At 44.6% G+C, this 16,591-nt stretch overlaps 1 protein-coding gene across 3 annotated transcripts in view; it reads left to right on the top strand.

Annotated features, from left to right (window-relative positions):
• The window catches only part of BMPER (BMP binding endothelial regulator), a 255,226-nt gene extending 242,807 nt beyond the window's left edge, over window positions 1–12,419 (top strand). Inside the window, exons 15-17 of one of the 3 annotated variants that reach the window (XR_012157447.1) lie at window positions 5,338–5,463; window positions 10,872–11,031; window positions 11,729–12,419. Coding sequence is in view for 1 of the 3 variants with exons in the window: in XM_073332937.1 (XP_073189038.1) it covers window positions 5,338–5,420 (83 nt within the window). In the remaining 2 variants the exon portion in view is untranslated. Of the gene's footprint in view, window positions 1–5,337; window positions 5,464–8,007; window positions 8,044–10,871; window positions 11,032–11,728 lie in introns of those variants that run through there. The other 2 variants (XR_012157448.1, XM_073332937.1) reach the window with 2 other exon arrangements.
• The last annotated feature ends 4,172 nt before the right edge of the window (window positions 12,420–16,591 follow it).

Here is a 16,591-nt window from a genome sequence, read left to right as displayed (position 1 = left end):
TGCAATGGCCTTGTCTTCCTTGAATGCTCCTTCAGCACCTCAATTGTCCACTGATTGTTTGGGAGACTTCCTGCTTCTGAAATGCTTTCAAAAACTAACAGCATTTTTTTTATCTTTTGCTATTTGCTCTTATTCTTTTTTGGCCTGACATATCAAACTTTTACACTTGACTTGCCAGAGTTTATGCTCCTTTCTCTTTTTATCAATAGGATTTGACCTCCAATTTTTAAAGGACACCTTTTTTCCTCTAACCAATTCTTTGACTCTGTTTAGCCACAGTGGCATTCTTTTGCTCCTCTTACTTGTGGTTTTTTTAATTATTTTTATTTGAGATATACACTGAGCCTCTATTGTGGTGGTTTTAAATAGTTTCCATGAAGCTTGCAGGCATTTCATGCTAGTGACTGTTCCTTTTAATTTCTGTTTAACTAGCCTTCTCATTTTTGGGTGATTCCCCTTTTTGAAGTTAAATGCCACGGTGATGAATTTCTTAGGTATTCTCCCATCCCCCCAAAGGATGTTAAATTTAATTACATTATGGTTGCCATTACTGAGCGGTTCATCTATAGCAGAGGTGGGCAAACTATGGCCCATGGGCCACATCTGGCCTGCGGGACCCTCCTGCCCAGCCCCTGCGCTCCTGGCCTGGGTGGCTAGCCCCTGGCCCCTCCCCTGCTGTTCCCCTACCCCCACAGCCTCAGGGCACTGCGTTGCTGGTGCAATGCTTTACGGGGGCTGGGCAGTGCAGTTGCAGAGCCACGGCCTGACCCGGTGCTCTGGGTGGCCCGGCTGTAGCGCTGCCAGCCACTGGCACTCCAGGCAGCGCAGTAAGGGGGCAGGGAGCGGGGGGGTTGGATAGAGGGCAGGAGAGTTGGGGTGGTGGTCAGGGGGCGGGGGGACGGATGGGCTCAGAGCAGGGAACAGGGGGGTTGGATGGGGCAGGGGTCCCGGAGGGGCAGTCAGGAAGGAGAGGGGGGGTTGGATGGGGCAGCAGGGGGCAGTCAGGGGCAGGGGTTCCGGGGGTGGTCAGGGGATGGAGAGCAGAGGGTGGTGGATGGGGTAGGAGCCCCGGCGGGAGGGGGCCATCAGGGGGCAAGAAATGTGGGGGGTCAGATAGGTGGTGGGGGCCGGGCCACACCTGGCTGTTTGGGGAGACACAGCCTCCCCTAACTGGCTCTCCATACAATTTTGGAAACCCAATGTGGCCCTCAGGCCAAAAAGTTTGCTTGCCCCTGATCTATAGTCATCTCTTGGACTGTATCCTGTGCTTCATTTAGGACTAAATCTAGAATTGCCTCTCCTCTTGTGGGTTCCAGGACTAGTCGCTCCAAGAATCAGTCATCAGTGATGTCTAGAAATGTTATCTCTGTATCCCATCCTGAGATGAAGTATACCTGGTCAATATGGGGATAGTTGAAGTCCCTCATTGTTATTGGGTTTTCTGTTTTTTGTAGCCTTTCTGATCTCCCTGAGCATTTCACAATCACTGTCACCATTCTGGTTAGGTGACTGGTAATATATTCCTCCTGCTAGACTCTTATTAGTCAAGCATGGGATTTCTATCCATAGAGATTCTGTGGTACAGTTTAATTCATTTAAGATCTTTGCAATATTTGACTCTCCTTTCTTTCATCTTTAGTGCCACTTCCCCACCAGCATGATCTACTCAGTCGTTCCTACATGTTTTGTCCCTGTGGCCATTATCATGTGCCATTGATTATCATCGTTTCACCAAGTTTCTATGATGCCTGTTATATCAATAACCTCATTTAACACCAGGCACTCAAGTGCACCCATTATAGTATTTAAACATCTACCATTTGTATACAAGCCCTTATAGAATTTGTCAATATTTACTTGTCTGCCTTCATGTGATGTAATTGAATGGAACTCTTTTTTATTTAGCTGTTTCTCTTCCATTCCTACCTGTACTTTATCAACTTCTATCTCTTTACTGGGATACAGAGTATCCCCTTTAATAAATCATCCCTGAAGGATGTCTCTGTCCAAACCGTGTGCTCCTCTGCACCTGCTGGCTTTCTCCCAGTCCTTAGTTTTAAAACTTCTCTACAACCTTTTTAATTTTACATGCCAGCAGTCTGGTTCTGTTTTGGTTTAAGTGGAGCCCATCTTTCCTATATAGGCACCTCCTTTCCCAAAAGATTCCCCTGAGCCCCACCTGGTGTCCCAGTGACTGGAGGAGCCTCGGGCTCGCTGGAGCGCCAAGCCCGTAGCCCCGCACACAGCTGGAGGAGTCCTAGGCCAGCCAGAGCCCTGAGCTCCCACCCCCCCATCATGGCTGGAGGAGCCCCAGGGTGGCTGGAGCCCCCCACAGCTGCATTGCGCCTCCTCTCCTGAGATCCCAGCCACCTCTCGGGGAAAAATGTCTCTCTGCTGGACCAACCAACCAGCCTGAGCTTTTTATATGCTCCATGCAGGTTCCAGGGCAGCCGAGTAATCTCTCTGGAGTCCAGGGAGATTACTGATGAACCCGGGAAGCTGAGTAGCAGATACTGCCTCCTCAGCCGCCCCGGAACCTGCATGGAGCATAATAATAAGCAAAAACTTCACACTGCAGACCCCACAACTGGTGTCTGGCATCTGTGGCTGTGCCAGGGGAGGCTCAGCCTTCCCTGGGCTATTATACCCACTACCTATGCCATCATCTCATCCACACACTGAAACCCTGCAGGTCTATCTGGCCCTGTGTATGGAACGGGAAGCATTTCAGAAAATGCTACTGTGGGGGACTTTAATCTCTTTCCTTGCAGCCTAAATCTGGCCTCCAGAACCTCTCTCCTATCTTTTCCTATGTCATTGGTACATATATAGACCATAACCACCGGTTCCTCTCCAGCACGTAAGGCTGTTTTAGATGTCTCAAGAGGCCCACAACCTTTGCACCCAACACTTCACCATGTTGTTCTCCTGGTCATCACAAACCCAACTATCTATATTTCTAATAATCAAATCCCGCTATAACCTGTCTCTTCTGAATGACTGGGGTCCCCTCCCCTGGAGAGGATCCTATGACATCATCTGGAAGGAGGATTCCAACTATGGGATCATTTCCATCCACTCCAGCTTGATTTTTTTCCTTCTTCAAGACTTTAATCATCTTCAGCTGCACAAAGGCAGTCAGACAGGGGGTGGGACCACTCTACTGTGTCACAGAAAGTCTCATCTGTGGACCTCTCTGTCTTCCTTAGATCCTCCAGTTCAGCCACTCTGATCTCAAGAGCCCATGTTCAGTCTCTGAGGGCCATGAGTTGCTTGCACTGAATGCACACATACCCACCTGCCCATAAGGCAGATAATCGTACCTGCTGCATTCAGTGCAATAAACTGGATAGCCTCCTGACTCTGCTGCTGGACTTCAGCCTGCATTATTTTTACTCTTTTTACTACTTTTTCTTTTCCTTTGTTGTTGTTTGGGGGAGGGGGGTTGTTTTTGTTTTTGGAGGGGGGTGTTTATTGGCCTAAATTTAGAACTTTAGAATGTGTGTGTTTGGGTGTAGCTGGCTCTCGTACTCCCTTGCATGAAACCACCTGTTCACTCGGTCCTCTGGTCAGTTAGGAATTGTTTTTGTTTTGTTTTAAAGCCACTGTTCTCCCTGAGTTAGTCCCACCCTCTAGTCAAGGGATCTTAAAGGGATTAGGGATCAAAGGATAGCAGGCTATTCATGGAGCATCATGAATTAAGGTTCTGTGAATAAAAGGTTTAGGGTTTGAGCTATGGGCCAGATGTGATGCGTTTTCTTAGTGGTGAAGTTATCACACCTTGAAGTGGTGAATGGGGGACAGTAGGTGGGAGGCAGGACATATACACTAATGGAACACTTTCTTAAACACTTCTAACACAACGTGTTTCTACCCAAACCGTGTTAGAATACCATTCAGTGGAAGCTAATCTCAGGCTATGTCTACCAATGTTCCCTCTAATTTTTTACATCCATGTGCATAATGTTATATGCATCATTATGGAGGTGATGTGTGGTGGGAGTAGGGCTGAGGGATTTGGAGTGTGGGATGGGGCTCAGGGCTGGGGCAGAGGGTTGGGGGGTGGTAAGGACTCTGGCTGGGTGTTCAGGCTCTGAGGTAGGGCCAGGGATGAGAGGTTTGGGGTGCGGGAGAGGGCTCAGGGCTAGGGCAGAGGGTTGGGGTGCAGGGGGGAGGAGGGAGGGCTCTAGCTGGGGGTGCAGGCTCTGGGGTGGGGCCAGGGATGAGGGGTTTGGGGTGCAGGTTGACCCAGAGCTGCAGCAGGTAGAGAGGACTCCTCCCAGCCCTCTCTGGCTGCAGCAGTGCAGGGCCAGGGGAGAGGCGCCTCTCCCTCGGCCATGGCAGCCTTGGTGTCTCTCCCCAGCCATGGCAGTTTCAGGGCTGGGGCCGTGGGAGAGGCACCTCTTCCCTCTACATGGCTCTTGGTAGTCTGCTTTGCGACCATGGAGCTTAGACGGAATTTAGGTCTAAACTACAGCCTATGTCAGCGTAACTTGTGTCACTCGGGGGTGTCAATACACCATCCTCCTGAGTGACATAAGTTAGATCTACATAAGCGCTCATATGCACAGTGCTATGTTGGCAGGAGAGCTTCTCTTGCTGACATAGCTTCTGCACTTTGCAGAAGTGGTTGTTTTTTTATGCTGTCTCCTATCGGCATAGTGTCTTCACCAGACGCACTGCAGCGATGCATCTGCATCAGTACAACTGCAGCGCTGTATGTATAGACATATACACACAAAAAGCACCCACTGAAATCATGTATTTGAGGTCAGAATTTGATCCACTGTAGCTGATATATAAAGTCAAAGTTTCAGAGTAACAGCCGTGTTAGTCTGTATTCGCGAAAAGAAAAGGAGTACTTGTGGCACCTTAGAGACTAACCAATTTATTTGAGCATGAGCTTTTGTGAGCTACAGCTCACTTCATCAGAGTCAAAGTGTTACTTGAAGATTTATACTAAAATCCCATGCAGGTTCTACTGTTTGTAGTGTCACAGGCATAATGATACATTTGCACTTAGTCTTTTCAGAAATGACTGCAGAGAGCATAACACTTATTTTTCTTTTACTGGTTTTAGAGAATTTATATAGCTCAAGGGGTGCAGAGTTCAAAGTACTGATTATTTAACATCTTTCTCTCTCCACCCCCCTCTCCCCAACTCATCCTCACTTCTGTTGCACAGTGTCCTGGTGCATTTCTGGGGCTGTAAATATTTCTGTTCACATTCAGTTTCCAGTTTTCTTTTATAAATTTAAATTTATATATTTCCTTAGGACTCATATTTTATTCAAGGAGTTGCATTTTATGACTCTTCTCTGGTATCTTTCCCTGCAGCTGCTTGGCTTCTTATTACACGAGTGAAATATATACACTTTGATATTCACAGAGCACGTTCCACCATTACTAAGCAAACATAATGCAATAATAGACTTATGCTGAACTGCAACTTGATTTGAAGAGGTGAGTTGACTATGTACTCGGTGGATATCAATTGTTTTGTGGATAAATTAGTCCAGTTCTATAATTTTGTCACATTTTAAAAGTCCTGTTTTTATTAACTCGTAAATGTTGATATATTAATTGCCTGTTTTCAACAGCAGATAGAGGTTGTTAGCTGCATGTTCACTTACCGCTGCATTTGTGAGAAGCAATACTAATACCCAGTTTTGCTAAAGCCAAAATATTCACAACAATACTGCAGATAAAAGCTATGGAGTTTTAAAAAGTGGCCCACTGCTAACTCTCTCATTGCTACTACATGATAAGTTTCAATGAAATACAGACAAATATAGAGTCCAGCTATTTTTCCCATTCAACTAAAATACAAATAGAGCTGGCTGTTCTGAAAAATAATAAAAACATTTGATTAGATGAAATGAACCATTTCATTTCAATTTCAAGCTTTTTAAAATGGTAAACTTTTTATAAAAATTGAAGTAAATTTTGAAAGTCGTTTCAAATTGAAATGTTTTGTTTAGAAAACATTAAATCACAATGTTTTGACTTTTCTGAATGTTTTTGGGGTTTTTTTTTTTTTCAATTGAACCAATTTGGTGAAACCCACACGATTTCATGAAATATTTCGGCTGATATGAATCTCTATTTTTTGAGGTTTCAGCTGAAAAATTTCATCCAGCTCTAATGATAAATTCCCACTGACTTCAGTGGAAGCAGGATTAGGCCAAGAGTTAAGTGTATTTAAGTACATATAATATGCCAATTAGGTGTGGCTGTTAGGTTTCCCTTGAGTTGTCAATAGGAGCCCTGATTCAGTTGTACCATGGATAGCTCTGGGATGTCCCTGGTTGTGTAACAGCGATATAGTGTCTGACTGGACACTGGCATGGAAAAATTAAGAGTGAGAATTATTTCAGCTGTCTCTTGTCGAATCTGAGCCACTGTGAATAAATAACAAAAGAATCACTGGGGCAAAGAGAGCAAGCAAGCAGGAGAATGAGCACTCACCTGGGAGGTGGGAAACCCAGGAAGAAGTTCCCTTTTGCCACTGACCAATTTTATCCACCGTGGAACAGCTTCAACTTCAGGAGTGTTTGAGGGTGCTGTACAACCAGCTTTCCCATAGCCCCATGGTTAGACCACTCACCTGAGGGGTAGTCAACCTCAGTTCAAATCCCTTCTCCCCCTCAGGTGGAGGGGGGACTTGAACCAAGGATCTTCCACATCTCACGTAAATCCCCTAATCCCTGGAAGTTATGGAGGAGGCTGTGATTTTCCTCACATCTCATCCCCAGTTGTAAGCATGCCAGTAGGGGCTCAATTCAGTAGGTGAGGTCTGAGAATGCTTATTGGATCAGACCCTACGGGTGAGTTGGCAGAGGAACGCCTATCTTCCCCCAGTTCGTGCATTGCTCTGGGTCTGGACGCCTGGCGTGGGGCTGCAGTGCACTTTAAGGGCAAGTTTAGGCTCTTACAAGTTCAGGGACAGCTGACTGGGGATTCCGTGAATGTCACTGGGTCCTGATTCTGGGATTTAGGTCCCTTAAGTGGCAGTTGGCCACCTAAACCCTTTTGTGAATCTAGCTCTTCTCTCTCACTCTTTCAACCTACTTTTCTCCATTACAGTCTTTATTGTAATTTGTACTTTTAGTTCAGTAAATAACTTTATTTCTTTTGAATATTTAAGAAGTCCCCCTAAATAATGGAAAGGCTAAATGCTATTACCATGTTTTGGTGAATAAGAGAATCCTGTAAAAGACCTAAATGTGAGAGATTATTGGAGCTAAATACGAAAATTGTAATGAAAGAAAAGCTGTTCTTTAGAAAAAGAAACCCAACAAACCTGGTGTGATAGGTTCCCCGCACTGTGCCACTTGGAACGGGGGTACCGCTGAGCTCCCCTGATCCACCAGCCTGGGTTCCCTTTACACTGTGCTGCTATGACAGGCTTTCAAGCTCCCTTCTAGCACACACACAAAGGTAGGGCCACACCCAGCTGCAGTTTCACACAGATGCTGAGATCAGCTCTGCATGGGAAAGTCAGCTAAGGAATAGCCCAGCACTCAAGTGCACACCGCCTCTGGAGTGTAACCCAAAACTGTATCATTTTGCACTGAGCAGAGAACTATACAGTGCAAGCTCATTGAAATTCACCCCCTTCCCTCAGTGTGGAGGAAGATATGCACAGCTTTTTGCCCCCCAGTTATGAATTCCACAAACTGGTTTTAGAGAAAACAAAACCAAGTTTATTAAATACAAAAGATCAATTTTAAGTGATTATAATGGATAGCAAACAGGTCAAAGCAGATTACTGAGCAAATAAAACAAACATGCTAACTAAGTTTAAGGTCACTAAAGAAACTGGTACAAGTAGCCAATTCTCACCCTAAATGTTGTTGTTTTAGGCAGATTGCAGAGATTCTTGAAAGCCAGATGCACTGGCCTGAAGCTTAAAGTTTCAGATACTTCATTCACAGGCTAGACAGCCCTCCAGCCTGGGCTGAGCTTTTCTCCCCCTCCCCTTCTTCCCCAATCTTTGTTTCTTAGATGTTTCCAGCAGTCATCCTGGGTGGGGATTCAGGGAAGAACGAATCACGATTATGTCACCCCCTGCCCTAAATTGGTTTTACACATGCCGGGAATCCTTTGTCTTCCAATATGATTCCACCCCCGGTCAGTGGGAAAGTACTAATTTTATCTTGGAGTCCAGTGCCAGGTGATCACATGACCTGCAGCCATAACTCAAAGTTATTTGCAGCGTCCCCAGCGAGACTTTTCTCTGTGGGTGATAAAAAATATCTTCTGAGACCTATTGTTCTCTCTCATGGCTCTTCCTCACAGTGGGCCATCTAGACTGATTGCATTCTGACTGGTGGATGTTCCCCAGGTGTAAACACGCTTGTAATTGATACATAGCCAATATTTCTAACTTCAGATACAGAAATGATACATGCACACAAATAGGATAATCATATTCATTAAATCATATCCTTTCCAATGATATCTCGCATGACCCATCTTGCATAAATACATCTTAGTTATGCCATAATCATATTATAACAATATTTCTATGAAGAATATGGGATGAAGTGTCACACCTGGACACCTGTAGCAGGGTGGTCACCCTGCTCTGGCCCTGAAGGGGTTAAAAGAGCCCTGGGAAAGGGCTGCCCCAGGGAACCAGTAGGGTAGGCTGATTGGGGAAGCAGCCACAGTTGGGCCCATGCCCCAATCAGGCCACAGCTGGCCCTATAAAAGGGCTGTGAGCCAGAAGCTGAGACTCTCTCTCTCGCTAGCTAGCTAGCTCTTGAGAGAGGAGGACCTGGCTACTTGGGACAGAGCAGTGCTGGGGAAAGGGAGGAGAGGCTGTGGGCCTGGTCAAAGGCCAAAACAGGTACTGGGGTTGCAAAGGTGTAACCCGGGAATAGGCAAAGGCAGCAGGTCCTACCCCATTGCCAATGATGAGTGGTTTACAGACTGCAGTCTGCCCCAGTGAGCAGGGTCTAGATGATGACTAGCAATAGCCACTGAGGCAAGGTGGGTTTAGAGGGTTGGGGGTTCCCCTGGGAGGGGAGACCCAGATTGTGGGTTTCTGCTGGGGGAAGAACCCTGAGGTAGAGGGGCACTGGGGTCTGGGAGGGAAGTGGGTGCCAGCGGCAGGTGAGACACTGGCCTGCAGAGGGCGCTCCTTAGGCTGGAGAGCTAATTGCCAAGATGACCAGCAGGAGGCGCCGCACCAGTGAGTCATTGCCTCACTACAAAACCATAAAAAGATTTTCTAACATACAAACGTTTGGATGTTCTAAGTGATCATTTCCTATATTTTATACATGAGTTTCATGCAGCATTGTTTTCCCTCAAATACCACATGAAAATTACTGATATGACAGGAGAAAAGGTTTAGCTTTACTAGCTCACTGATATATTAATGGCTTTTGAAACATTCCCTGAGCAAAATCAGCTTTAGCTGACAGTGAAAAATGACCACTTGCAAGAATGCCGCTATACAAAGTGGTTTTTAACTCTGCCAGTTTCATTTGTTATCAACTCAAACCTGTTCATTTGTCTGACTGCTTGTGAATTTCCCTGAATATATTAAGTGTCTTGAATACTCTGATGGAAATAATCCAAAATGTCATTGTCTTTCCTTAGGCGCTGATTCAGTTAAACATTGAAGCACACTCTTAATTTTAGACATATGCTTCCATATGCTAAGCACGTACTTATGTGCCCTGCTGAACCAGACCCTTAAAAACTACTTTTGTGCCTTGTCTACCAATTCAGTATTTTTTCTGACTCATTGCTTGTGTACAGTACATCTGTCCCACATTATTTTAACTCTTTCTTCAGACCTGTTCCTAGCACTGTACAAATAGCAATCATATGAGTTCGAACAGTTGCTATTAGCAAACACTTTTATATCTTGTCAGTAAGCTGCTAAGTGCAAATAGTCATGATTAAATAACATACTTAGTGATTATATATTCTGTTTTATTGCACTTAACCACTTCCTCTTGTGACTTGCTTAGGACCGCAGTTATTGAATGGGAGTGACTATCATTGCATTTAAAAAAAACAATTTGTTCAGAAACACTGAATAGGGCAGTTGACTTAACTGTAAGTGCATCAGACTTCAAAATCTTTGGTTCATCTTCTGTTGATGGAGACACGCTGTGGATTGGCTTAATCCCTTGCATATATATACAGACTGGAAGGCTGAAGTATTGGCTTTGCTCTGGGAAACATGTAGTATGAAAAATGGGAGGTGTACAGAGAGGTATAGCAAAAATATAGAAATTGTCTGATTTGAATATTTCTCCATCAGAGAACACCATATTGTCAAAAGTTCTGTGGGACCTTGTTAATTCTGATGGAAAACAGGCAGAAACTCTTCCTGGTTTCTTGCCAGCTCACCTGCCCAGCTCCCTGGCAGCCTACCTGCAGGCTGATAGAGACCTGAGAGTTGGCTTCTCAGGCTCATGAATCTTTCACAGCCCATGATTCCAAGGTCCCCAGCTCTAGGGAAGCCCACCAGGCAGACTGCCCAGATCCAGGGTTACGTGACTTTGGGCTGCTGCAGAGCCAAGGCTCCCCTGACCTCTGGTTCCCAAGGACCCCTTGCTGCTTCCCAAATAACTAAGAAAAAAATCCCCCCCCCCCCAAATTTCCATTCCACTACAGAACCAACTTTTTTTTCAAAAATCTCAGAACGTTTTGGTGAATGGAAAATCTCATTCCATCTCAGCTCTAATGAAAACCTATGCATACCTTAATAGAACAAACTCCACTAACATCAGGAAATGTATCTTCCTTCTCATTAGGCTGACATATTTTGATATTTTATTATAGACTTCACAATCATTGAGAAGCAATTTGCTAAAGTAAACACAGCTTTATTTTGTACACTTTAGGAAAGTTCTCGTATGAGCACAGGTTGAAATGACTGGAATTTCTTACTCGGAGAAGAGATGTGGAAGGGCAACATGACATACTGGGTCAGACCAAAAGTCCATCTAGCCCAGTATCCTGTCTTCCGAGTGCCCGGTGCCGCAGAAGCAATGAACAGAACAGGTAATCATCAAGTGATCCATCCTGTCACTCATTCGCAACTTCTGGCAAAAGTGACAAAAGTGTATAAAATAATTAATGGCATAGAAAAGGTAGATCAAGGAGCTTCTGTCCTGTCCCATACTAGGACAAAAGGGAACTGACAAAATTAAATGGAAAGGTGGCAAATTCAAAACCAATACTTTGCCACACAGCATAATTAGTCTATGGAATTTACTGCTACAGGATGTCACTGAATCCAAGAATTTAGCAAGATTCAAAGAGGGATTGGACATGTATATGGGTAACAAGAATATCCAGTTAGAATGGTTAATTCTAAAGAGTTTTGGAAGGGATATAAAATCTCATGCATCAGAATTTATGCCAATTGCCTATTTGGGGTTAGGCTGAGAATGCTTAATGGGAGGCATAAACTCACATTTGCCTACTACTGGATTGTTTTCATCTTCCAAAGGATCTGGCATTGGCTGCTGTCTGAGATATGACACTGGGCTAGATGCACAGTACATTATGTACAACCGATATTAAATCTCCTCAAAAGCCCGCTCCTGCTGCCACTGAAGTCAATAGCGATTTTGCTACTGAATTGAATAGGAGCGGCAGCATGCCCTCATTATGTGTTAATTCATCAGTGGCTATTAACTTACAGCAGTATCACACCAGTGTTCCATGTTCTGTATTGACTGCTTATTTTTTCCAGGTGGAGTTTACACTGTTTATCTATAAAGCCATAAATGGCTTGAGACCAGCATTCCAGAGACCTGTTTCTCTCTCTCCATGGGATAATGCCACAGTTGCCATCAGTGAAGACATTCAAGCTGGATTTCTCTTGGTCACTACGGTACATCTACACCGGTCCAAAAAAGAACCCAACCAAAAAACAATGGCAGCAAGTCTCAGAGTACAGGTCAACTAACTTGGGTTCATGTTACATAGTTAAAAATAATGGTGAGGGGTTCTTACAACAACATTTTTGGTGGCCTCAGAGTGCAGCCACCAATTTTTGCCGGTGTACAATTTTTCCAAGCCGGGGCCTTGCCACCCCCAGGAAGGTGGGTCAGGAACTCACTGGCCCTCTGGAGAGTCCCAGGTTCCTCCAGCTCTGTGCATTACCAGGTCCATGTGTCTCCAGGTCCATGTGTCTCCAGAGGCGTTGCCCAGAGTTCCTGAATTAGCTAATCATCTGCTTTTAAAAGCCAACTGTTGTTGCAGACAACTCAAAAAGATGTAAAAAAGCAAGTTCTCCAAATAACACATACAAATAAAAATATAATGAAAAGAGGTAATTCTAAAAGAAAGCTTACTGCAGATCATTGGTATAATGTTTTTACAGGCTGGTTTCCCACTTCCAAAGGTATATTGTCAATTACGCTTTATCCATTGTTAATTGTGTTGGTATTATCCAGCGTTTGCCTAATTAAAATAATACGTATGTGTTGCTAAATAAAAAAAAAAGTTGTTAAATTGCAACCACAAGCTCAAATTGTCTCTCGATATGTAGCTATAAAACAATTATATAAAATATGACCCAGTCAAGAATTGTTCTTGAGGGGTCAAAAGGGGGGTATGTAGGGGTAGGATTTTATATCTGTATTAAAGGCCATAGTTTACCCTGACAGCCACCCTTTTTGAATAGCAAAAAGGGATGACCCTCTGGGGCACTGTTTTTAGGATAAGCTGTATTATAAAAGATGGGGTCTTGTTTTCTGTATGCATTATAAACTTCTCTTTAGTCATTTCTTTGTTTTAAAGTTTAGTGAGTAAAAGACAGGGTCATGTATTGTGTCTATGTTAATAAAATTGGAGGAATGCTAAAATTAGAGCTCCAAGCCACAGTGTAAATTGTTTTAATTATAAAATTTAGCAAGGCTTAATTTACAATGTCTTTTGCTTAGCATAAAACACTGCTGTTTGTATACCTTTTAAAGGTCTCTGTAAAAGACTGTTTGTGTAAATAAGAAGTGCATGCCCCCCCCCCTTTCTCAAAAAAGAAAAGTGTAAAGGCTATTGTCCAAGCCAGATGGTCAAGGGAGAAGAAGTAAAAAATTTAACCAATTATCGAAGCCATAAAACCATCAATACGCATCCATGACTGAAAAAAGGCAGATTAACAACCCTAAAGTGGAGGCTGGCACCCCTGAAGACAAGACAATTAATTAAACCAAAAGAACAGAATGGCCCTCTCGAAGGTGCTTTAAAATGTTAACATCAGAAGATCATACTGATTAAGGAGTAACTGGTCACAGACTGACACAGCAAAATCCATAAACTTCAACGGAGAAAAAAGACTGTAAGAACAGGGTGCTTTGCCATGGGACTTCAAGTTCGTCTTGCCACTACTCCAGGAGCATCGGATCACCACCAACAGAGCCCGGCTCCCCTCTGCAACCAATCTGACTGGCCACTAGATTGATCCAGACTCTGAACTGGTAACTAGAAACATCGACTTGTGGGACTGTGTGCATGGGGTGTGTGTGTGTGTGTCTGTGACTAAAAAGCATATGCTAACTGCTGTATTCTCAATAAATGTGGCGTGTTGCCTTCTCCCCTATAAGAAATCTCACGCGCTTTGTATAAGCATAACAAGGCTACGTGGTGCAGGGCGCTGATCCCTGCTGATGGCACCAGCAATCACCACGACAGTGCATCCACGAGAAATAGCTGGATGCTGCAGGGAGGGGCTGCTGCTTTGTCCCCTTCCCATCTCTGCCTAGAAGGCTCTTGTACCTGCAAAATATCTGCTGGTGGCTGCATTTGAGAAATGCTGATAATGCTCCAGCCCCAGTGGGAACTTCTATGTTGCTATATTTAGCCCTGTACAGCAAGCCTGAGTCAGTTGATCTGGGTTCTGAAACTTGCTGCTGCAGGTTTTTTCAAGTATAGATATTTCCTAAGAGGAAATTTCTGTCAGAGTGTCTCTATGAGTATATTAACACTTCCTCATTGCTGGTCCAAAATAGCCTCCAGATGCTGAAGTATAGAAATGCTAAAAGATTCATCATTTTCTCTGTCTTTTGGGGCAATGGCTGAGATTGGTATATTTGGAAAGGTGGGGTATTTTAAGTTCTTTGGTTATTGTGCCTTTGTGGGAAGGATAGCTGCAGTTTGGTTTTGTTTGTAACGTGCTAGGTAAGATTTTTGTAGAGCATAACATGAGTACTTTTTTAACAGGCCATGAATACTACATATCTGTATACTTAAGGCAACTGTTGCTGTATTTGTTAAATAAGTACCAGGCTTTAGAACTGTTCATAATGTTATGAACAACAAACCATCAAGAATGGGTTGCTCATAACATTGTCTGAGGGGTCCATCAACTCCTTTTCAACTTTACCTGAGTTTCGCCCTGGTGACCTGTCACCAGACTGCTGTGGTGACCCATCCTGTAGATCCCATGTGCTTCCAAGCCAACTGGGTCTGAGCAGTGCCTAGAGATTTGCCTCTGTTTCTGGATCTTGCACCATCTCCTTGGGATGTGGGATCCACAGTTCAACTGTCCTCAGCCCTGGGACCAGAGCTGAACCTCCCCAGTGGCTTATGCATGCTCCCCCAGAGTTCCACTTCCATGTGCACTCCAGATTATAGCTCCAATCTCTGGGGACCATGTGACAGGCAAAACAAGGAATACCGGCTTCTTAAAGAACACACACTTTACTCTTCAAAAAATACATGAGTGTCAGCTCTATGCAAAACAAGCACCTGAACACAATCCCTCCCTTTGGGGTCCTCAGGATTTCTGGGCATCTTTGGGGTTTTGATTAGTGTTCTTCAGGGAGGCCAGGAGCTGCCTCCACTTCTCACTGAGTCATCTGCTTCTGGTGATGGTCTGCCCCCTGTCAGAGAGAGCATGTCTGTTTTGAAAATCTGTTTGACATCTTTTCCTACTCCTCTTCTATGTTCGGATTTTTCATGCTTCAGCCCTAGGAGGGTCATCAAAAGTCAATGGCTTGGCTGATACCTTTCCCTGGTGGCATGATGAGGGCCATCAACCTCAAATGGCCCCCATTTCAATTTTTCAACCATAGCCAGTTTTCTGCTACAAAATGGATGTTACCATTCCGAATAGTGGTTCATAAAATAAAATGAAATTCATAAATGGACTATAAGGTGGATAGAAAGCTGCCTAGCTCATCAGGCTCAACGGGTAGTGATCAATGGCTCCATGTCTAGTTGGCAGCCAGTATCAAGCAGAGTGCCCCAAGGGTTGGTCCTGGGGCTGGTTTTGTTCAATATCTTCATAAATGATCTGGAGGATGGTATGGATTGCACCCTCAGCAAGTTTGCAGATGACACTCAACTGGGAGGAGTGGTAGATACGCTGGAGGGTAGGGATAGGATATAGTGGGACCTAAACAAATTAGAGGATTGGCCCAAAAGAAATCTGATGAGGTTCAACAAATACAAGTGCAGAGTCCTGCACTTAGGATGGAAGAATCCCATGCACCGCTACAGACCAGGGACGTAGTGGCTAGGCAGCAGTTCTGCAGAAAAGGACCTAGGGGTTATGGTGGATGAGAAGCTGGATATGAGTCAACAGTGTGCCCTTGTTGCCAAGAAGGCTAACAGCATTTTGGGGTGTATAAGTAGGAGCATTGCCAGCAGATTGAGGGACATGATCATTCCCCTCTATTCGACATTAGTGAGGCCTCATCTGGAGTATTGTGTCCAGTTTTGGGCCCCACACTACAAGAAGGATGTGGAAAAATTGGAAAGTGTCCAGTGGAGGGCAACAAAAATGATTTGGGGACTGGAGCACATGACTTATGAGGAGAGGCTGAGGGAACTAGGATTATTTAGTCTGCGGAAGAGAAGAATGAGGGGGGATTTGATAGCTGCTTTCAACTACTTGAAAGGGGGTTCAAAAGAAGGTGGATCTAGACTGTTCTCAGTGGTAGCAGATGACAGAACAAGGAGTAATGGTCTCAAGTTGCAGTGGAGGAGATTTAGGTTGGATATTAGGAAAAACTTTTTCACTAGGAGGGTGGTGAAGCACTGGAATGCGTTACCTAGGGAGGTGGTGGGATCTCCTTCCTTTGAGGTTTTTAAGGTCAGGCTTGACAAAGCCCTGGCTGGGATGATTTAGTTGGGGATTGGTCCTGCTTTGAGCAGGGGCTTGGACTTGATGATCTCCTGAGGTCCCTTCCAACCCTGATATTCTATGATAACTGAGTGCAGAAATCCCCCAGTCTGTCACAAGTTCCAATCAAAATTGCAACCTTTTGTCCAGAAATGGAGCCTTTTGGCCACCTGTCTCCACCAGAGGCCATGTCCTGACTAAGTGGTAGATAAATTGAGGACCCACACGGCTGCAACAGTGTGAAGCTGATGAAAGGGATTTGGGTCCATCCTTCAGCACTCAACTGAGGCACTTGGAGAGAGTGATGGTTCAGTGTAGGCCACGTGCTAGTATGGGGAAGCCGTGCCAGTAAGCCTAGTTCTGTTGAATCAAAGAAGACTTTGTTGAGAGGGTCTCAGACTATTCCCTCCTATCCTGGTCTGCCCTGTATAGATGTGTGCTCCTCACTACTTACAGGCCCTCCATTCCCCTTTCACCTCAGTCCCA

The sequence above is a fragment of the Lepidochelys kempii genome, chromosome 2 (genome assembly GCF_965140265.1).
Source record: "Lepidochelys kempii isolate rLepKem1 chromosome 2, rLepKem1.hap2, whole genome shotgun sequence".
NCBI lineage: Eukaryota > Metazoa > Chordata > Testudines > Cheloniidae > Lepidochelys > Lepidochelys kempii.
The sequence above is the reverse complement of the archived record's forward strand: the minus strand, read 5'-3'. Positions and strand labels throughout refer to the sequence as shown.